The sequence below is a fragment of the Lethenteron reissneri genome, chromosome 3 (genome assembly GCF_015708825.2).
Source record: "Lethenteron reissneri isolate LAM-NWPU_2019-01 chromosome 3, ASM1570882v1, whole genome shotgun sequence".
NCBI classification, from domain to species: Eukaryota; Metazoa; Chordata; class Hyperoartia; order Petromyzontiformes; family Petromyzontidae; genus Lethenteron; species Lethenteron reissneri.
In genome coordinates, this window is record NC_083781.1 from 4,614,042 (window position 1) to 4,637,777 (window position 23,736).

The 23,736-nt window shown below is 48.0% G+C and overlaps 1 protein-coding gene across 4 annotated transcripts in view; it reads left to right on the forward strand.

Moving 5' to 3' along the window:
• The window catches only part of SPATA20 (spermatogenesis associated 20), a 72,639-nt gene extending 54,033 nt beyond the window's left edge, over positions 1–18,606 (forward strand). For 3 of the 4 annotated variants that reach the window (XM_061555894.1, XM_061555877.1, XM_061555903.1), the window contains exons 10-16: positions 6,616–6,828; positions 7,415–7,607; positions 8,466–8,634; positions 11,383–11,591; positions 11,934–12,136; positions 12,623–12,703; positions 17,031–18,606. In XM_061555894.1, the coding sequence (XP_061411878.1) occupies positions 6,616–6,828; positions 7,415–7,607; positions 8,466–8,634; positions 11,383–11,591; positions 11,934–12,136; positions 12,623–12,703; positions 17,031–17,225 (1,263 nt within the window). In that variant the 3' untranslated portion in view covers positions 17,226–18,606. The remainder of the gene's footprint in view (positions 1–6,615; positions 6,829–7,414; positions 7,608–8,465; positions 8,635–11,382; positions 11,592–11,933; positions 12,137–12,622; positions 12,704–17,030) is intronic. The other variant, XM_061555885.1, reaches the window with a different exon arrangement.
• The last annotated feature ends 5,130 nt before the right edge of the window (positions 18,607–23,736 follow it).

Sequence of the window (23,736 nt, forward strand, 5' to 3'; positions counted from 1 at the left end):
TTTCTGGCAACAAAACTGAAACCTTTTTACAAGGATTCATGTCTGCATTAACCACAATACTTGCTGTCAAAATGGAAACAAAAACACACGATGATAATTTTTAGTTTTTGCATTTTGACTGCAAGTATTGTGGTTAATGCAGACATGAATCATTTTTTAAGGTTTCAGTTTTGTTGCCAGAAAAAAGGGGAAAACCCCTATTATTATATTTTGGTACTGGCAAAGGAGGTCTAATGATGTAGAGGTCCCGAACAAGTTTCTGCTGTAATCGCCACCCAGGAGACTGTGCTTGACTTGAAATCAAACCCAAGTTTCTGGAGTTGCATCGTCGTGCCGTGATCTCAACACCACAGCTCCCAAGACTTTCGTTCCCACGTGCCGTTTAACATCCGTTACGACTCTCATTGGAGTCGGTAGAATTGGGAGGTCGTGAGATCGACCCTCCGTCTTTCGGAAACCGCGGCCAGTTACCACAACTGCGTCGCCCGCGGGGTTGTTTGTGACACCGATGCCCAGACATCGTAAAGCCTCATCAAATGCCCGTGCGTGAGATAAGACACATTTGACGGAGTGTGCAATGGGGGGGCCTCGAGCGTGCCTTCGGGCTCTCTGCCCGTGTGTGTGCAGGTGCTTACCTTTGCCCGGGTTAACCAAATACCGACGCCCAACAAACAGTTTCTTCTCGTCACCTCAGACTGAAGAAAACGGACCCACGGCAAAACCCAGCGTAAACAGCCGTTCGGAGGACGCGTCGCGCAGCGGGGTCACGTCGTCACGTGCGTCTCAGCACCGCGCCCGCGCGCCAACGTGCGCGGCGTGTTGAAAACGAGCACTGCAAAAGGGGGGGGGGGTGAAGGGAGGGGGGCACCTGTCGAGGCTGTCGATGCACACGAGGGAGTGAGTGGCGTTCCCAGAAACACAACTTGTGTCTCCACCGTGACTAATGTACACACACACCTCATCGGGAAGGGGGGGGGGGTTACTCATTGTAAGTGCGGTCAACCTAAAGGAATTCCAGGCCAATGCTGTGAGTGACGGGGAAACGAATTGTGGATTGCAGGAGTCAGCGCAGCACCTCCGTGCGTGTGCCACCGCCCCCCCTCCGCCACCGTCCCCCCCCTCCGCCACTGCCCCCCGCGTGTCGGAGGAGGCGTATGTGTGTGTGGAGCGTGCTCGGGCGCAGTGTTTCCCAACGCCAGTCCTTGCGGCCCGCCACGGCCCACTTTCTCCGGATTACCAATCCTTTTTTTATTCACACGTAAAGCAATCCACGGTAATCCACATTACACTGCACGCACCTGATGGTTGGTAATCACGGACATCTGCGTTTGGAATGAAGTTGAGAAACGCTCCTGCGGCAGACAATGCAAGTGCAGACCGTTGATCTGAATGATTTTCACCGTGATAAGGTGCGCACGCGATGAATTCCATCCAAACCATGACAGGCTGTAAAAACAACGTGAAAATCACAGCACACGTCACCAGTTGCGGCCATCAAAGAGAAACAATTCTGTTGAGTAAAACGGTGAGTTACCCGACTCACACAAACACTTGTTGATTCTTAATTATGACTCTTTTCTGTACATTCGGATTTGCGCATAAGCCAGTGTTTTTCATTGTGGCCTTTAGTGCGGCCCCTGGCGTGCGGCCCCCGACAATACACAAAGAGTGAGAACACCCCATCGTGCTGTCAAACCCAACGGTTTCAAATGTGCGACGGCCCTCACACCGATGATGTCTTATCGGCGAAAGAGGCCCCCCTCTGAAAATGAGCGAAGAACGGTGGCGTAAGCACACAGACACGGGTGCATTCAAACGAGCTACTCCATTTAGTATTCAGCCAGACAGCACCGTGGCAAGCGATGGTTCACATACGGAAAGGTAATGAGTTAAAATCCCAGTCAGGGATCAACTCAGCCCATCATCCCTCCCGGGTGACTGAAGTCAAACCCACTTTGTAGGAGGTGAAGAGTGGTTATCTTCTGAAGAACATGGTCCCCACCTTAATATTGTGGAATTTCCACCACTGGCTGATGGCTGCCAGTGGCTGTACGCACCACCCAATGCTCATTGGAGTGTGGAGACATTTAGGTTATTTTCACTCCGTTCCACGTGGCCAAGGTGAGCTACACAAGGGTTGCGGCCCTTGAATCACCGCATTCTCTATCTGTTTAGCAGCTAAAACAGTCTTTACTTCGAGAAGTCACTGATTACACTGAATGAAGTTGAAAATAACTCGCAAACACCTTGTTGTGAAAGACTCAACGCAGAAGAGTTTTATCTTCCACGGTCCGTCATAAACCGCATCCATACAAACCATGGCAAGTGCAGATACCTGATGCACAGATGTAAAATGAAAAACTCTCCGATATGCGACTGTGGTCATCCAGACCAGACCGTACAACGTACGACTGCAATTCCCGATCCACAAATACAAAGGAGACATCACAGCGATACACTCCACTGCTCCTGACGCGGCTGTCTGATTTGACGACTTGAATGTGAAGTTGCTGCTCTGCATCTGCATCAGCCATATGAAAGAAGAAGACTTATTTTTTGTTATTTTTCTATCTACGTGGCTTTACCGAAAGACCCATAGAAGAGAAGAAGACTTGATTAAATATCTGTGTACGAAGGCCTACGAAAAACCGGCGTGACAAGCATCCCAGTCGACTGCCTGTGCCCCTCAACGGCTATAGCAAGAACAGGATTTCACAAGTTTGATTCGTGAAGAGGTGCGCTTGAATTCCCGCAGGTCCCTCCTGGAGGACACGGCTATCAGGCGCCCCCAAAATATGTCGGTACATCACTTGTAGAACCCCTTCCGGAGCACTCAATCTCAGCGGCGCATTCAAACCCTGGGTCTCGTATCGACTCGGCACCTCCACCCCTTCGGTGTAAAGGAAATGAATGCCAGCTCGCGGCCGTGTCTCCGCTGGAGATGAACAAAGATGGTTTGAGTCCGGGAGTACAATTTTACATTCATATGTTTTTTCTGGAATTTTTATCGAAGATGTATCTCGTGCCAAAAAAAAACCCTGCACCTTCAACCCCTGACACTGTTTTGTGCCATCGGGCTAACACATTGCCCCCAACTGAGCACCCAGTGCCATTCGCTCACAACTAATATTGCATCATTGGTTGCCCATCCAAGCACTAATGAAGCTCAACCATCTTCGGTTTAAGATCTGCCCTGGTTACACAGCAGGACAGCGTGGCTAGGGGTACGCTCGTGCAGTTAATTGAATGCGCTGGCATCCGAGAGTGAGGAGGATGTGGAGATAGCCGGGTAGGTGAAGGGGGCTAATGCTATTGCTGAGCCAACACTGATTAAATCCCTGGTTCAGTTTCTCTCAGTCTAGATATGACCAGATATGACCATCGTGTGATATCGATAGTTAACCCCACAACTTTACATCGCCATGACTGGCGACTGCAGAGAAATTGTGAAAGTAAACATTTGCGTTTTCACATTTAATTTCCTTCGACCAGATCGCGGTGCCATTTTTTTTTTTTAAACACGGCCGAGTTCTGCAAAAGTGGCCACCGTCAACTGTAAGAATACATTTACATCGTAATTGGTTTTTTACCCTTTTATCTGGCAACAAAACTTTTTTTTAAGGAGTCATGTTTGCATTGACCACAATACCTGCAGTCGGAATGCAAACAAAAAACATAACTCTGATAATGTATGCACTGTCCTTGAAATTGATTGGTCCACACCCGAGACAGCTTTCCTTAGAGCCTAGTCTCACATGGTGTTGGACCAGATGACGCCAAAAGGCGCACTTTTGGCGTCATCTGGTCCAACACCGTGTGAGACTAGGCTCTAAGGGAAGCTGTCTCGGGTGTGGACCAATCAATTTCAAGGACAGTGCATACATTATCAGAAGGCACACTTTTGGCGTCATCTGGTCTAACATGTGAGACTAGGCTCTAAGGAAAGCTGTCTCAGGTGTGGACCAATCAATTTCAAGGACAGTGCATACATTATCAGAGTTGTGTTTTTTGTTTGCAATCCGACTGCAGGTATTATGGTCAATGCAAACATGACTCCTTGTAAAAAAAGGTGTCAGTTTTGTTGCCAGATAAAAGGGTAAAAAAACAATTATCATATTTTGTTACTGGAAAATGAGGTTCCAATGGTACATTTACATCGTAAGGAACTTGTACGTGAATTAGTGCGCCAGTCACAGCACTTCAGTCCATCTCACCGTACAGAGACAAAGTTAGGGCTCAGTTCCCATTGACCTTTAAATAAAAAAAGTTACAAAGGTTAATAAGTAACTGAAATGCTAATCGTATGGGGGGTTTTTTTTGTTGCAGTTACGAGTTGGGAATGGTTTTGTAAAAAGGAGAAAAACGATGGTGGAAAATGTAGCTGACATGGAGGCGAATGGGTTCAAGTCATGAATTTTCATGGGCATGTTCGGCCTTGTAAGGGTCACGGTATACTCCTGAACAATGGACAGGTACTCGAGTATCTCGTGCAGTGGTTCTCAACCTGTACCCCGAGTTGAATTTAGTTTCAACCGAGTACCCCCTTTTTCCTGACCCAACACGGTTCTGAGAAATAAATGGATGAATAATGAACATCAATATTTTAACCAAATTGTCCATTTTGTGAGGTATCCTAACTAGCGACCAACTGTGAGCGAGTAAAAGAAAATTCAACGGACGCTCTGCACGCGTGACGTCATTTGTTCGTGTTCGCTGGCTACTCTTTGAAACCCGCATTGTTTAGAAGCAATGATTTTCAAAGACTTCTATATCTCTATTTAAAGCTTTCGTGACTGCAGGGATTCATCTTCTTGGTTCTTTCGGTAAAGTCACGTAGAAGGGAAATAATAAAATAATAAAAATAAAACATAAAATAATTCTCACGACGTTTCGGCCACAACGGCTTCCTGCGTTGTGGCCGAAATGTGAGAATTATTTTATTATGTTTTATTTTTATTATTTTATTATTTCCCTTCTACGTGACTTTACCGAAAGAACCAAGAAGACTTTTATATCGTGCTAGGTTACTTTATGGATAAAAATGTTACCGTAGTTTTATTTATATAGGCAGTTTCAAACATGATTGTTCACCAATAACTCATGTATGATATAATTTTACACATTTATAAACCACCTCGTGTAACTCCTGGGACATTGCCACCTACCCCCGATTGAGAACCACTGATCTAGTGCTGTCTTCACTGCTGCTAAAGAATGTATTTGACCATCATGGGACCTCCTTTGCCAGTACCAAAATATGAGAATAGGTTTTCCCTTTTTTTCTGCCAACAAAACAGGTGTTAACATGTTAAAATACCAAACTGAAACCTTTTGCAAACAAACAATATACTCTGATAATAAATGCATTGTCTTTGAAACTGATTGGTCCACACCAGAGACAGCTTTCTTTTGAGCCTCGTCTCAAACCGGTGTTAGACCAGAGGACGCCTTTTGTTTCTGGTGTGGACCAATCAGTTTCAAAGACAATGCATATATTATCAGAGTATGTTTTTTGTTTGCACTCTGACCACAAGTTTTGTGGTTAATGCAGACATGATTCCATGTAAAAGGTCTCAGTTTGGCGTTTTAACATCTTCACACGTGTTTGTTGCCAGAAAAAAGGGAAAACCTATTCTCAATGTATTCAACCATCGAATCCCGTGGAGTTAAGCACCACTCAAAGCCCATGCCGAATTGAATCGCAATGCTGCGCAGGAGAACGGATATTGTTCAACCACATATTTTATTACAGGTAGGGCAGCTTGTGGAAATACTGTATAAACAATTTAAAGAATGGTTTAAACGTCACCCAGAGTGGCACAGTATGGACTCTTCTCTTATCTGCAATCCCCTCGGGGATGTGTGGGTAACTGAATTCCATTGATAGCAAGACTCGTGGATGAGAGCACCATTGACAAGAAAAGTTTAGCTTTTTAAAATAAAATTGCAATAGAACAACGACTAAAACTTAAGTTTGCCAAGTGTGGCTGGAGAGTGGCAATCATGGGTTGTGTCCATCTTATGCGCAAGGCTTGTTATCACCTTGACATGCAACGTCTTCTGGGACTTCCATATTGATAGGTCGCTGTCTAGCACACTGTTATTTGTTTGCAGCCTGCACACTTTGTCTCTCTGGCTAATGTGATTTCTAATCTTCCCCATATTTTGTATGACTATGTCGTGTGCCATTACTCAAATCTGTAAATGATGGGAAAAGCCATCACCAGTCATAGTCTCCCGGAGGCAGATGGCAGCAGTGTGCGTTGATTACTGTACTGTAACGATGAGTCCTAATGTGGACAAAGCCGGTCTACAGTTTTATCCTCGTTTCACTCCTGCCTGTCGGTTGATCACACATTTTCTCAATTTATTGATGGTGACCCAAGACAAATTGACCGCAGTGCGATTTTTCTGAACTGGTGCTTTCCAGCATAAGGCCGAGACCTTCACTTTTTGTTTCCACGCAGTGCGTGTCATTGAAACTTCACGCAGAGCCGCCCCGAGCGAGCGATCCCCCTGTTCGCGATGTAGCCCTTCATTTGCATCAGCGGCGGACGTGTGCTCGGAGCGAGCGAGCGAGAGACTCGCGTGCAATTGCGCCCCACGTTTGCGCAGTCAGGGGGCTTCTACAGCGCGGAGGATGCGGACTCGCTGGCTCCCGGAGTGAGCGGGGAGAAGAGGGAGGGCGCCTTCTACGTGTGGACGGCGGCCGAGCTGCGCGCCATCCTGTGCGACCCTGTGCCGGGCTACGCCGACGGCACCATGCTGGCCGACGTCTTCATGCACCACTACGGCACGCAGGACGCTGGCAACGTCCTCCGCGCGCAGGCAAGTCCGCCGCTGTCGTAGACGTCATTGTCGTCGGGGGAAAGACCCGATGTGGTGTTTTGCGAGGAGAGAGAGCGGTGGCGCAGTGGTTCACGTGCTGACAGTCTGAGCTCGATCACCGGCCGCGACGAACATCAATAGTGAGTGATATCCGAACTATTCCTGGAACCCTCCTCCTGCTTTCATCACCAACCCGCACTGATCAGCATGGTGAAGTATGGTCAAACAACTCCTGTAAATGGACACGGCATGAGGAGGCCTTCATCCAGCAGTGGATATATGAAGGGCTGCAAGTTCAGTTGTTTGGTTTAACACGTAAGCAGATGTAACAAAACTTTGAACCGGTGATCTGATGAGCGTGTTTTACATTTGAGCCCGCTCAGAAATATTACACGTTGTGTGTATGTTGAACTTCTTTTGCACCGTACGTAGCCAACCGTGCTAATCGGAGGTGTGCGGGGGAAGGACAACAAACTAAACACACATAAAGCAGCGGTAAAAGAAACGCGTTTGTTCGAGACGTGGGGGGGGGGGTGGGTAGGGATGATTCGCCCACAGACTGCGCGTGTCGGCTGGCACGTTGCAGGACCCGCACGGCGAGCTGAGCGGACAGAACGTGCTGAGCGTGCGCTACTCCGCGGCGCTCACGGCCGCCCGCTTTGGCGTGACGGAGGCGGCGCTGGCGGAGGCGCTGGCGCTCTGCCGGCAGAAGCTCCTGGAGGCGCGAGCAGCCCGGCCTCGCCCGCACCGCGACACCAAGATGATCGCCGCGTGGAACGGTAGGGGTTGCGGTGCCGACAGAGGCTGCGATTGGCGATAAATAAAAAAAGGTTCACCGCAGAGTTTCCAGCTAAGAGTAATTTAAACTTGAACTGACGTTTAGACATAAGGTCCACTGAGCTGTGTAGCACTTCTTCTCCAAGCAACCTGGCCACAAATGATAGCTCAACGACGTGTGGACATTGATAGAAGCCAAATACTCTAATAAGTCTAAAAGCATGTTTCTAAAAAAGCAGTTTACCATGCCACGCTTCCCAGATGCTGTTTTATGGAGTTTAAAATACCGTGCCTTCCATGGAACCTAATTTCCTTCCTCTAATCCTCTCCAGAGGCCCTCTAGAGCTCTCTAGTGGAGGCCCCTTCTATCAGCAGTGGCGTGAGCAGGCAATTGCAGCACTGCACCTTTACTCCTGAATTCTGGTAGAGCCTTTTAGCAGTTAGTAAATGGTGGGGAATTGAACTCCAGATACAGGGTTTGTATCACACTGCTAGTCCTACACGACCACTCCGACCGATGGATACGTTAATTAATATTAATGAATAGAGTAATTATATATCCAACTGAAGTGATAGTCATGCTCACGGTGGTTCGAGGTGACTGACCATTGTAAGATAGCTGGAGGGAGGATCGTGTGTGTATGTGTGTCACTGATGACATAGGGGGCACAGGTGGTGCATCGGCCAATCATCTCAGTCAATCAACCCATGGCAGCTGGGCCTGTAACGTGACCTGCCAGCGGTCGTTTGACATTTCACGTGGCCTTAAAGTGCACGTAGCCTGGCACAAGCGCTGTGGTGATGTCACCGCCGCTTGGTGACGAATGGCGGTTGTTGTTGTTGTTGTCACTGCGCCCCAGGGCTCATGATATCTGGGTTTGCGCGCGCTGGCGGAGCATTGGGAGACGCGGGGCTGGTCCGGCGTGCCGAGCGGGCGGCTGAGTTCGTGACGGTGCACCTGTTTGACCCCGTCACGGGCAACCTGACCCACAGCGCCTACCAGGGCCCCGACAACAACATTGAGCAGATGTGAGCGCAGACAATCCTTGCTCGGCACGCACCTTGACTTCGTGTCAACCTCAAAAGCAGACATCCACAGATCACACCACGGGCTTTTTGAAATGTTTTGATGATGCTGTGCTAATGGCAGTGGTGCGCAAGCACAATTAACAAATTAAAATATACGTATATAATAGACGACGTTTCAGATAATGGCCTCTCTATGTACAATAAAGAGGGTCCATTACCTGAAATGTCGTCGATATACAATTTATTTTTAAGGCCACAGTGTTATTGATGAACTTGACTCTCTACACCTCTGCATCAATGGTTAAATTACCATTAAGGTCTTTCTTAAGTCTCTGACTTTATCTTTCCATAGCGGCCATTCACATGCAAGCAATCATTGCCTGTTCTGCGATCCCACAATAAAGCTCCCCACATCATTCAGTGGGTGGTCACATCTGTGCCTCTGCTGGCCACACTGTTTGGTGATTTAAGTCCGAGCACAAGACCGATATTAATTCGGTTCTCGACCAGCTGGCCGAGTAGCCCAACCATCTGTGCACTTCTGGATCAGCTGACAGAGTCGTTGGTTTTATGACAGTTGCTGCCTAGTGTGCAATTACCAAAGTACACTGTCAGCTGTAAAGTGGACAACCTTGTGATGTCACCATTCTCACGACTACGTGCCCGTGTTGTATAATTCCTTCCAAATTCTGGCCAGTTAGAACTTGGATGGGAGACTTCCCATGGCATGTGAGGTGAGCGGGAGATAATGGTGCAGCCATTGATTACTTGAGACTCATTGAGGCTTTCCTTGACGAACAACTGACATTAGAATGATTACATTTGTAACATGTCACTTAATTTCTCACACCTCCGATTACCACGATCGGCTACGTATGGTGCAAAAGAAGTTCACTTTACATACATGCAGTTACAATTTCATATTAATACCCGACCCCGTATTAATCCCAAGGGTCGGTTGTCCAGGTTGGGCCGCGTGTTGAACGTTTCCGTTCTCAGGCCAATGTGGCACCTTCCAGGGGTTGAATTTAGCTCCTCAAAGTCGGTTGAAGTCAGCTCCTGACAAACTCCCGCTGTGGTGTGTGGGCGAAAGCCAACGAGCAAAGGCAGCTGGCGAAACGTGCCGGGTGAATGTAACCGGGTATCCGTGGCTAAAGAGATGGGAAATCACACCGGTTGTGTAAAGGTCATCAAATCAATGAAGCGGCCGTAAATCATTCGTTCACCCGCCGTGCATAAATGGGGCATTTCAAATGTCTCTGCGCTCTACCTGCCGCGTCGACGCTCTTATGTAACAAAACTAACTCCCGACATCGCGTGCAACACCAGCCCTTAACCCCAGGGCGTTTGACCCAATTTACAATCTCCAGTGCGCACAAGTACAAGAGCAAATGGAATTCATGAAGCTCTCAAATAAAAGCGAGCCCCAAAAGGCTGTGTTACTCCCCAACCCAGCGGAAAAATTCTCGAGATATACCGTATCCTCAATCTTGATGCTGTGATGCATTGGAATTGGATCGAGTTGTATTTTTTATCGGAGGTTTATGTATATGGTATGAACATCATCATTAGTCACGGCATATAAAACGATGCAATATTAATCCAATAATGTGTTGAATCTACTTTTGCTGTGCTAAGTAACAACAAGAGATTGAATCGCTCACTCTGACGACTCAGGACTTGAAGCCATCTCTCTCCGTATATTGTACAGGGATTCAGATTGTATTTGATTTGTAGCCATATACAAAGACTGGTAATACATTTCAATTAATTTTACAAAGCTAACACCACTACTTTAAACAGTGTAGGACTATAGATTCAGAGATAAGTTCGCTACGAAAGTTCATGCTGTGGCGAGGGACATTCATATTGGCAAAAAAATTGGAAGATAGTTAAATTACTCATAATACAGGTCTTTTTTGGGTTAGATCGCGTAAATATTTACGTAAATATTTACGCGATCTAATCCCAAAAAACCTATGTAAATGTAACCAAAAAACCTACAAAAATCTAACCCAAAAAACCTATATAAATGTAACCCAAAAAAACCTATATAAATTACATAAATATTTAAGCGATCTAACCCAAAAAATTTATATAAATCTAACCCAAAAAATCCTATGTAAATCGTGTAAATTATTACGCAATCTAACCCCAAAAAACCTGTATCATGGATGATATTGGTAGCAAAAGCCTAAGTGTTAAATAGTTAAATTACGTTCATAATGCCTTTTATTTGCCCGGGAAGGCCTCAAAAAGTCTCAAGACTCATTTCAGGACAGCCCGGCAAGGAAATGTTTGACGATTCCATCTTAATTATTGTTCGTCATGTGAGACGAAACCAAAGTACCCGGAGAAAATCCCATGACGTAATGCGGAGCAGCACTCAAAGCAGAGCACAGTTAAATTAAAGAATAATTTGCTAGAGTTTCATTTTCTGGCCACCATTCAGTCCGAGCCTAAAACAACAGCCATTCTCATGCAGTGTCCCATACAACTATTAAAATATTAAGCATGCTCCATCCTGTTTAGCTTCCGAAATATGATGAAACAAAGGGCATTCAGAGTGATTTGGTCTTAGAGAGCGACTTGCTTATGGAGAGTAACCCGGGGGTGAATCGGTCCTACTAAGTCGTTCGTACTCTGGGCGATAACTGCTGGAGATCTGTACGGCAGGCAGGCAGGCAGGGGCGGCGATGTAACCCGTCGCTGAGAGTCGCGACGCCGTCCGCCCCATGCCTCTCCCAGCGCGGCGCCCGTGCCTGGCCTGCTGGCGGACTACGCGTGCGTGATTCGCGCCCTGCTCGACGTGCACGAGGCCGGCCTGGAGCAGCGCTGGCTGGAGCTCGCCGAGCGGCTGCAGGGCCGCCAGGACCTCCTGTTCTGGGACGACGAGGGTCACGGCTACTTCACGACGCCCTCCACGCACCCGGGCCCGCTGCTGCGCATGAAGGAGGGTGAGCGCCAAACTCGCACGTGTGTTTTGCCTGCCTTGCCCAAGCTTGCAGTTAGTGTTGAACAATCGGCGGGAATTGATGTACTTTTGCAATTTGTACGCATATACTTTATCGATTTTCACTTGCCTATATTTTCTGACTTGCTTAACTTTTCTATACTTCGAACTCCTATCGGGTTTTTGCATTGTTTGTTGTAACCTTCTTAGCCATCCCCCCCCCCCACCCCATCCTTACTAGACATCTACGAGAGAAATAAACGTGCTTCACAGCTCATCGTATTCCGCCGCGATTAAACAAACACTTCCGACTCCGCGCGCTCCCGCAACCGCTGACCCTCTCCAGACCAGGACGGCGCGGAGCCGAGCGGCAACTCGGTGTCGGCAGGGAACCTCCTACGGCTGGCGGCGCTGGCGGGACGCCCGGATCTGAGCGATCGCGCCGCTCGGCTCCTCACCGCGTTCGGCCCTCGTCTGGAGCGGGCGCCCATCGCCCTGCCCGAGATGACGGCCGTCCTACTGGCGCATCACCGCGCGCTCACGCAGGTGGTGCGGTGCCCGCGTGGTTAGGAAACGAGCTGTTCTGACGGCAAAAGCGTCGCCTCGCTCAGTGACTGGAGATTGGCAATTGAGTCTCAGAATGATGGTCATCCAAATGATGACTTGTCGCAAACATACCACCATGATAGCGTATTGTGTCTCCTGATTTTCTTTCTCGCAGGCCCCTGTATTTTGCACATTTACCACCTTAACACACAACGCCGATAGCAGATGACTTTGTGTATCTGTGTGGTATTGTTGCTGTCTTGTATCCGGGGTCAGTGAAATGAGCACCGCCTGCTGAAGCCGCACCACTTAGTTGGGAAGTCAACAGCAGTTTCCCTACGGAGAGAACGGTCCCCACCATTGGAAAGGGGAATGTATACCCACGGCTCAGGACCAACAGCAATATCGACAATATCGCGGGGATGTCACTCTTGAGGCTGTGTGTACGCATGGGCGTGACGGATCGACGGGCATGACGTGTTGATGCAGGTCGTGATCCGCGGCGACCGAGGAGCGCAGGACACCCAGGCTCTGCTGGACTGTGTCAACTCCACCTTCCTCCCGCATAAGGTAAGATACCACCTCAACACCGAAGGAAAACCACATTTGCACTGCCTGTTAACTGTTCCACTTACGGAGTTCAATTTGAATGGACTCCTGCAAGGAATAACCAGAGCTTCGAATATTAAATGAAAACGTTCTTCTTAAAACTTCAATATCATAGTCATCATTAAGCCACTGGTATAAACCCAGAAGGCAAAGTTGAAAGTTGTGCGTAACTGATTTTAAGGTAGCAAGTTCAAATCCCGATTGTGGATTTACTCAGCCTATCTTCGATTCACCTTCTGGAAATTCAGCAATGATTGTCATTTGTAGAGATTTGGTCATTCCGCAGGAATGTGGATTTTTTTTTTTTACAGCACAATGCCACCCCATAGCCCATGGACATTTCAGCAGAAGAACACCTTGACTTGAGGGTGTTCTTCTTCGACGTTCCTGAACGCTGGCCCCTGCGGGAGTAGGGCAGCGAGCCCAACCACCGACCCTCTCCCGTACCCCCCGTGGGCACCGGCCCTCGGGCTTTTTCGCCCGCGGAATACCCGTACCCCCACCTCTCCCCGTCGCTCACACTTTGTAACCGGGCTCCTATAGAAAATAGAAAAAAGATTTTCCATAATACGCGCAAGCCTACGTGTTATAACGATTTTATCAAAAAAACAAAGACTCGGGGAAAATCACCGGGTTTTAAAACACCGATCCATTCCCCTCGCCCACCATTTCACTGCCTCCTTCTCTACCCCCATTACAATTATCTTCCCCCTCATTCACGTCGTTATCGCTTGCCGTCCCCACATGCGTGGGGCAGAGAGAGCCTAAATGTCCCCCACCCCCCCATCGTTAAGTCCCTGGCGTGCCGATCTCGGGTTTTTTGCTGGCGAAGTTTCTGTTCCTCCCCCCACCACCGTCCACCCCCCTCTTGTACTGTGACCGGTGCTTTCTACGGGCCCGTGTTGAGTTACAAAAGAAGAAAGAACACCGAGCCAGCACACACAGAATCATTGGGGGTCTTATCCAGGCAGTCACCGATGATTCATCCTAAACTGTAGCGAGCTGCTGGCCTCAATCCAGCTGTCACTAATTACTGCACTCCAAAAAAAAACACAGAATTAATTATTTTGTAATACACGTTTTAGTACACACATGTAAGTCGCTTTCAGCAAACTATTCTGTGCAGAGCTTGAAGGAGCTCCGTCATGTTCCGTCGCGAGTAAAAAATTACTTTGCAAAGTAGTTTTGAGGTGTCAACTTTCCGGGACTGCACCCTGACCCTATGAAGGCGATGCCCTGCTGACCGAAGGCGTTGTGGAACAAAATGTCATGTGGCTGCTGTTGGCACTGTTGGGATGTTGCCTCCATAGCTTTGAGTAACATTTAAGAAAAATGTGTTTTTAATAAAATCTTCAAACACCAATAATTATCTGCAAATATGTACCTTCTTTGTTGTAGAATTTGTAACTATAGCCGTTACAAATGGATGATTCACACAATCCCCTGGTTAAAAAAATTACCATGGAATTCTTGGCATGAAAACAGTCCCTAATTGGATTTGTGAGATCATGGGAATTGTGGACTCACCAGTGTTTTCTCTGGGCCATTGGCAATTTATTATATGCAGCATTTGCTAAATCAGTGTCACCGCGTGGCAGTTCTCTTAGAATTGCCGCGAGAATCCCATCGAGTGAACGGAGTATTTAGCATAGGAATCAGCCATGGAAGAATCGCGATTCCCGCCGAAATCGCCCGCGGTTTAATTGTTGGGATACGAAAGGCAATCACTGCACGAACAGCCCAGCACTAATATTTAAGAATTGGGCTCACCTGGCCAAAGTGGAAGAGTAGGCCAAAATACCGCCGACAGCGACAAGAGCAAAACAACGGCAGGCCTGCGCCCTTTATAATTGTGTTGACGTGAGATGACAGTGCGGATAATAACAGATGACATGAGGGGCAATTCATGGAGGGATCTCAGTGCACCCATGCACGAAGTTGGTAAATATAAAAACTGCAGAGTCCACTGGGTCATACGTGGGGAGTGTAGGCCTGCATGTGTAGGGGTGTTAAAGAGAGGGCCCGTTATGCATGGCAGCCTATGGAAAACAAACACAGTGGGCGGGGCTACGTAAGTGCACGAGGAGGTGCCCTCTACGACGTCCGAGCCAGACACCCTGGGGGGGGGCTGGTTCGAACGTTATGATCCCCCGGGGCCCCACCCCTCAGGGAGGGGTTGGGTATAAAAGGGGATGTTTCAAAGGGCTCGGCAGTTATGTTTAAGCTAAGGGAAGAAGACTGAAGACGTCTTAGATAGAGCCCTGGACTCCCCTGGTTCGATGTCCTTTTCAGGGCCGGACAGGACTGAGCCAGCGGCGTGGTCCCGAAAGCCAGAGCCGGTGCTCTTGTAAGAGCTGGTCTGGAACTCTGGGTACCGGGCCCGACTTACCAGTGTCGGGCCAGTTAGCCTCCCCTAGCCCATTAGTGGAGGATTCGGGGCTAGGACAGAGTTAGCTAGGGGTGTATCCCGAGTTATACGGGTGAGGGGGCCGATACCCCCTCGAGTGTGTATATGCCCACTGTCGTATTGTGAATAAATATACGTGTGCCTCAACCTCGGCGTCAAGCGTCCTCACCGGTACTTCACATGCGTAACAGGTGTGAGTCTTTAGAGAAGACCTAACATGGTGAGTGAGCTCGCCTTGTCCAACCACTGGTTTGGAGGGCATTCCATGGTGTTGACGATGCCGCATGCGAAGGCTCGCGTAGACTTTTTTCCCTCCGGATCCTCTGGTTTTTCCCTCCACATTTATAAAAACGTCCGTTAAGATTATTTTAGTTTGTTTTGTTGCTATACATTTCCACGTGATAAGCCACTTTGCTGAGCTATCATTTGTGGCCAGGTCACTTCTGCAAAATAAGTAAAAATATTTGTATTTGTATATTTTTTCGTGATTTGTTTAACTTTGACTTAAAGCTTTCGTGACTGCATGAATTCATATTCTTTGGGTCTTTGGGTATATTTTTAAAAATAAAGTCACGTAGATAGGTTCAAGCCACCCATACAGATGCCTATCTAAAGTCTGACTTCCACCACCATCCATCCCAGAAGAATTCCCTCATCAAAACTCTACACCATAGAGCTCGATGTATTTCCGACCATCATCACCTAGCCAGTGAACTGGAACACGTACACCAAGCTCTCAGGATGAATGGATATTCAGACTACACAATCCGTAAAGCTATCACCCCAACCGTTGGGAAAGAACCATCTGAGGACCCAATCAAAACCATCACCTTGCCATACATAGCAGTGGTCACCAAAAATATTTCCAAAATCATGAGCAAACACAAGATCCAGGTTCGATTTAACACAATGCATAAAATTCGTGATCTGATCCCATCTGTCCAGGATGTGATTGCCTGACATGCAATACCCCGGCGTCTACAAACTAAGCTGTGTCTGCGGCAGTAGTTACATTGGGGAAACTAAGCAACATGTCTCGGACCGTGTTCGTGACCATAAGGCAGATCTGAAACACGGTAGGACCAATACCTCGTCCGTGGCTGATCATTGTCTATAATGCGGTGGGCTCACACGAAATAGATTTCTCTAAGACGAAGGTACTTTGCAAACCCACTGGCTATCAACAAAGATTCGTTCATGAAGCCATCCATATATACAGACACAATTACAACCGAGAAGATGGGAACAAACTGAGCAATCATTGGAAGGACGTTATCAACCAGTTAAAGTCATAACTGGCTGTGATGTTCCCATCTTCCATTGTTAGTTGTTATTTTCGGCTCTGCAATCTTCCATTAACATGCTAATCTCTCACACTCACACAGCCATCTCAGCGCGCTCGCCGTGGAGGCTGCTCACCGATCTTACATTAACATGTGAATTTTTACCTGGCAGCCCTTCAATTGGTGGAAAACCCATCACCGCTGCGGTCGCCGCCCACCACTGACATTAACATTAGCTGCCCCGCCCATGCTGCTGACATTTAGGCTACGCCCATTTCAAACCTTTATAAACAGTTTGCCTTTAGAAGCTAACCCCCATTTCCTGATGACGACCGCTTGTGTTGCGATCGAAACGTTGTAGTTTTTGGTTATTTTTTTTTAACCTATCTACGTGACTTTACCGAAAGACCCAAAGAATATTGTTTACCTTTCCTATACTTTGCACTCCTATCGTGTTTTGCATTTTTCGCTGTTGTAACGTTCTGACCCGCCCCCGTACTGGACATCTGTGAAAAGTAACTTTATAGTTAATCGGATTCCTCCCAGTGTAAACATTCTTATTTTGAACGCCGGCTTCCTCTCCCTCCTTGCGCGCAAGGTGCTGATCATGGCGGACGGACGCCCGGAGAGCTTCTCGTACCGGCGGCTGCCATTCCTGGCGGAGCTGGAGAAGCTCAGCGGAGAGGCCACGGCGTACGTGTGCCACGGGAGCTCGTGCTCCGCACCGGTCGTGGGCGCGGAGGCGCTGCGAGCTCTGCTGCAGGCCTCCCCTGCGGCCGGCTCGTCCCAGTGAGGTCACCCCCGGAGCTCGGGCGGCGGACCGGGCAGCGAGTCGCTTAAAAAAAAAAACCCTAACGAGCCGAGGTGCAACATCCCGTCGCACCACGCCGCGTGCGTGCGAGAGAGCTTGCCCGTTTGGAATGCGGTGCTTCGTAGGTTACAGTTGTTGTGATTGGCAGCTCGCAATCAAATGAGGAGGTCAGTGCTAAATATGTTTTCATGGTTAATTTGTATGCTCTGTGAACATTTTATGCTATCGGATGTTAAATATTTATTCATTTATATATTTAGTTAAAACGTATCATAATTATTTTCTAGTCCAAGGTCTGAAATCTCATCTTTAGATATGTTTTCTCTTGCTCTCGGCTATGTTTTTGTTTTGTTGCAAAACTACGCAAATACCACTGCAGTGAGGTCGTGTAGAAGGCTGCTTTGCTGATCGACCGCGCGTTCTGCTGGTAAATGCAGAAGCTTGCACTTAAGTGGAACACGCGACCGGCTGCAAGAACAGCTTGAGTTCATCCCAGTGTTTTGCAGCCTTAATGCGTTGACAAACACTGCATGCCAGCTAATTATTAAAGCCAGGGAAATAATGTTGAAAAATGTTGAGTGTCGCCCTAATGCATATATAAAAAATAGCAGCTGTATGCATCTGCTAATTCAGACACACATCCCAGCATAATTATAGCCATCAGCATTTCGAGACTGAAAGAGAGACATGTGTTCCTTTTGAGGCACCGTACAATATCCAATTAGAGATCGTCTTGCCTGAAGAGAAGGAAGTAAAAAGCCATGGAAAGTACAGGTGAATGATACAAACGTGTAAATACATGTATGCAGTTTGTACGCGCATACGTATTCTCTATGCAAATGCATACAGGTACGCTAAAGATATACAAGTATATTTGGTTTGAATATTATAACACGGATTGATTTGACATTTTATATTTGCCAGCTTTTGACTTGCTGCAGTTTGACCAATTGAGGAGACCTCTGCTCGCTAAAAGGAGTGGTGGTGCCTTTGTTAGCCACGATGCTACCGCTCCCCAACGCTCATCTCTGCTTTAATTGTGAAACAGATAAGTCACTTGCCTGCTCTACGTTCAACATGTAAACAGCTGTCCTGATGTGAGAACTTAAAGGTGCAATTATTAGTTAATGCCACCTTGACAGATTTAATGCACAAACGCCTCAAACCAAACACCCCGCACGAAAATTAGACCACAGAGGGAAACAAAAGTGCACGTGTGAAAATATCGCCACCTACATTTTTCCAAGCAGATGTTTTTTTATCGCAAAAATTTAGCTTTTCTCCCACACGAAATTAATTTTACATGGGAAACGTGATAAGTGACAAATGTAAGAGTTAAAATATATAATTTGTCTTGCGTACAGTCGTGTTCACCTTGTGGATGTGAGATTATTGTCTGTACAGCGGACTTCTTGACGTGTGAGCGGCGAGAACGGCTTCCCATAAACCTCAACCCACACTAACAACCAGAGATGTTTAGGCGCTGTGTTTTAAGAGGTTGGGTCACCTCTAGCACTACAGTTGGGGCAATTCCCCCCATTCCATCCATCCCCCTTCCTGGCACGGCATTGCTCTCAGGTAGGCCACTAACCCGTGCTATGAAACATGAGCAATTTAAATTTTTCTGCCTAGAAGCGTCTCATTGGGATATGCCAAGTTGGGTTGGGGCCATTCGCGGACACGTTGACCCAGATGTATATTTTTTCACGTTCCTCAAATTGTAGACTTGCAGATGGCGAGAGCTGATAATGTGACACTTTTGAAAAAAAAAACTGGTGCAAATTCTCAGCAGCGTTTGCATGGGCAGATGTTCTGAGATTACAGCCAAGGCTCCGCTAAAATTTATTTATTACTTGTGCTTTATATAAAGGGGGACGATGGAGCATTTCCTTGCACATTCAATGGTTATATAAGTTAAAGCCAAGTTTGATTTTGGTTAGTAGTACAATGGTGAGTGCATCAAGCTTTACATTCAGATAGCCACCTGAGTTTGAGTCCTAGCCACGGCTAACATAATATAAACATGATATAACACAAGTGCTGTTAGCGAGCACCTATGAAGGCCGGCACGGTACACCAGGGGGTGAGTGGCCAGTACCACGCCCGACTGCCTCTGACTCCCCACTAACATCATAGAGACAAAGATCCCCTGTGTAGCCTTAACATATCATTGGGGCAAGTGCTGTTAGCGAGCACCTATGAAGGCCGGAACGGTACAGGAGTGGGTGGGTGGCCAGCACCATGCCCAACCACCTTTGTCTCCCAAGTGGCGATGTTTACACACCACACCGGGTACTCATTTGAGGCTGAGTCGACCTATGGGAGGCAGAGGACCGATTCGGATAATCGTCACTCGTGTAGGCCTTGAGCAGGAATCGGCCTCGAGTCACCGGGTTCATAGCGCAGTGCGGTAACCGCTGCAATGCCGCTCTCAGTGCAAATTGAAAGCTGCTGCTGCGAATGCGCAGTGGGGACGATGATGGCTGGGTTCCAGATGGCGGGTGCTGCCAGGGAGAAACAATTCCTGACAGTGACGGTCCTTGCCCTTGGTGTAGAGGAGGAGGTTGTCAGTTGCGGCGCCGCTGCAGATAATACCCCTGTGAGCCTTAGCGTGGTGCGACAGGAGCGAAGAGAGATACGGTGGACGACTGAAAATCGAGGCACGGTGGCAAAGGCAGCTGATTTTGAAGCTGACACTTGGTGACGGGAAGCAAGTGGAAGGAGCGGAAGTGAGCTGAAGGAATCTAGCTGAGGTGACGGACACCGAGGACAACGCGCGGGTGGGGGGGATGATTGTTGAACAAGTACAGAGTTGCAATAATCGAGGCGAGAATCCGACCGTGCTGCAGGCGAGGGTGTGACGTCGGTGGTGATGAGGGGCGTAAATGATGGGAGAGCCTTGAGGTTGGAGTTGCGAGGTCTGACGATGTGGTTGGTGTAACTGTCAAACACTTCACGCCCGAGAACTGCACGTGGTTATAGAATTTGATTAGTGGAGCCAGCGATTCATATGCTGGAAACGAGCGTGGGCTTGGTGAGATGCTGCCTGGTGTCGATCAGGATGGCTTTAGATTTGGAACCATTCACGGAGAGATCAGGGCCCAGAACCACTGCTGCAAGGCGGCAGTAAACTCTGAGAGCCTCTCAGATCTCGAGGCATCGGTGGAATCGACGGAGGTGAAGAGTAGGGTGTCATCTGCTTAGGAAAGCTATTTGACACCATAGCTCTCAATGAGGTTACCAATTTTCGCGTGCAATCTTCTTCGTATGGCTGAGGAAGCGGTTCTAGTTTGATGTTGAGGTTAGCAATCCATTCCACAGCTTCAGGTGAGGCAGAGTGAATGGTTGCGATACCACCGGTAATGGACCTCTCAAGGGCAGGAGTTCGGTACGTGGGCGATCGTCTGACTTGGATGGTGGCCACAGTCACCATTTGGGCTGCTCCTCGTGTTCCACTTGTGGCACAAGTGTCGACATCTTCTTCTCTGGCTCTTACCTGAAGCAGTCGACGGCTATCCAATGTTTTACGTGGTTGGTTGAACCCTGAAAGCTTCACTGCTGGGATCAGTTACCAGGTTGCGATTAGTGACGTCTGCAGTCAACCAGGAGTTGCGCCATCGAGAGGTAGGGCTGTCATCGGTGTGTCGGGTTCGAGGTGTCTTCCGGTAGGGGGATTTCAGACTTGTGTGCATGGGGCTGTTTTGAGTTCCTTTGTCAGTGAGTGCTTCGTCTGGTGGTTCAATGTGGGCTAGTACGGGAAAGCCGACTCAAGCTGTGTTGGTCTCAGTGCTCCAGATATGGTCCTCATGGCTGACAGGAGGTTGGTACCTTACCAGGTTTGTGTGACGACTCCTGTTGGGTCTACTCAGGGCGAGTGGCTCCCGGCAATTTCCGCACGAGGTTCACCCCGTGAAGACCGGCAGTGTGGCCTGGTGTGTATGTACATTTAACTTTTTTTCGCACCGTACGTAGCCAACCGTGCTAATCGCAGGATAACAAACTCGGGGTGGTGCCATTGGATTCTCAAACTGTTTCCTCAGCCTTTTGAAGTGGGCGTGTTACTCCTCCATATGACATAGAGACAAAGAATAAAATATCAAGCATAATAGCAAGATGCACCGGGCATTTTAAAGATCGAAGGTGGATAATCATGAGCTTTTCTGAATCACTACGCCACTGTTAGACTTGAAATTGCTGACGGTTGCCGAACACGGCCATAGAATGCCGACCACTGCCTTCTCTACGCTCAGCCACCACGTCGCAACTTGGTACATGACATCCACGTACTAGGTATCACTAAACATAGAATTCCGCAACAAGAAATTACGCGTTCATGGAGTCAGTGTAACAAAACACGGAATTTTCAACAAAGTGATGTATACATTATTCAAACTTGAGTCGTAAAATGCTGCGATACTGACAACTCTACATGAAATATGGATGCACCCTTTTGGCTTAAAATATATGGCAGCTTTCCTGCCCGACTCAGTGTGGCGGAAATATGTTGCACCTCCGAGTATTTTTTACGGGATCCGTTCTTTACGCGTGTCCAAGTCAACCGGAGTCGTCTCCCTCTTAAGATATTCTCCAAGCTGCTTGAAATCGGCCGGGCTGGCCTCGGGTGGTGCTGGGATGAGCGGAGATCACAGGCGGCTTGTGGGACCCGGCTGGTGGGATGATCTCCCCCGGCGAGGCAGAGTCATCCCATCGGCATTTCCAACTCGACGATGAGCTGCAGAACGTTGGCGAACACGAGCGCGGACGGGCAAGCCCGCCGCACCTCCGATTGGCGCGGTTGGCTACGTACGGTGCGAAAGACGCTCCGTATTATAACATTCGTGAACTCAGTTTTTCCCCCCCTAATACAGGAGACTGGACTTAAAGCTTTCATGACTGCAGGAATTCATATTCTTTTCTTTTTTTTCGTGATGACGACCGCTTGTGTTGCGATGGAAACGTCGTAGTTTTTTGTTATTTTTCTTATTTTCTTTGAACCTCTTCTTGGTTCTTTCAGTAAAGTAACGTAGAAGGGAAATACAAATAAAATATATAATTTTTTTATTATGTTAGCTTTTTATTATTTTATTATTTCCCTTTTACGTGACTTTACCGAAAGAACCAAGAAGATGAATCCCTGCAGTCACGAAAGCTTTAAATCGAAATTCTTTGAACCTATCTACGTGACTTTACCGAAAGACCCAAAGAATACAGGAGACTCGATTATCCGCGTGCTGTCTATCCGATTTGCGGATTAACCGCGCACCTGAGATTTTTACATAAATTAAGAACTCGTGGATTTTCCTCAAGTCAACATTAATCATTCAAAAACAGTTATGCATTGTTACTTTTGGAAATGTGTATTAGGAATCGCGTGCTTAAACCAACCAAATATGTGCTCCAGATAATCCGAAATCCCACGTGATCACCTCTACAGTATAGTACGGTAGTTGTATATCTTTACAACAGTGGGTGGAGTTTGATTGATGTTGATTGGCGTGGCTCTGCTATGCACGCCGTGGGTGGAGTGTTCTGCGTGGGAGCCGGGAAGTGTGTTTTCTAACCTTCTACATAATGTGTTCCTATATTAGTGATTTTTGGCATAGAGATCCGCAGAAAATTTCTATTTTTGGGTTATCCACGATTTTGGATTATCCGCCGCCCTCCTCCCCGTCATTAGCGCGGATAATCGAGAGACTGCTGCACTTTTCTTTATTCTTGAAAAACAATGCAGCCAAAATTTACCCAATTTAATTCGCGCCCTCAAAAGCCACCCTTAACTGTCTCGCAGAGGGGGGCACCCTTTTAGCTATGAACGTAACGCATTTCATTCCCCCCCCACCCGCCTCTTTGCGTTCCCTCAGAGCCACGAGCTGCCAAATATTTCTATATATAATTTTTTACCTCCGTGCAATCATCGACTGGCATTGGACTCATTAAAAGCGCTCCACGAGCAAACGAGTCCCCCACCCACCCTCCCTCTTTGCCTCCCGGGCTTGGCAGTGCCAATTGCTTTCTGTTCCCACCGAGTCATTTAACGCAGCCTCCTACCACCGTTAAGTGCCTGCCCGGCATCCTTGATGGCGTGGTGGTGGTGGAGTTGGGTGGTGGTGGTGGAGTTGGGTGGTGGTGGTGGAGTTGGGTGGTGGTGGTGGAGTTGGGTGGTGGTGGTGGAGTTGGGTGGTGGTGGTGGAGTTGGGTGGTGGTGGTGGAGTTGGGTGGTGGTGGTGGAGTTGGGTGGTGGTGGTGGAGTTGGGTGGTGGTGGTGGTGGAGTTGGGTGGTGGTGGTGGAGTTGGGTGGTGGTGGTGGGGGGCAATTGCTCCCTTCCTCCACAAGTCTCACTGCCGAGCACGCGCAGGCGTTTTGTATCTCGGCGTGTGACCTCCCCCCAAGAGTGAGGTGCGTGGCAGTGATTCAATAAGAAGCCACCGTGCCAGCGTTAAAAACGAAGATGGCGGGGTGAGTGCGTCCGCGCAAGTTTGTGTTTAAAAGTGT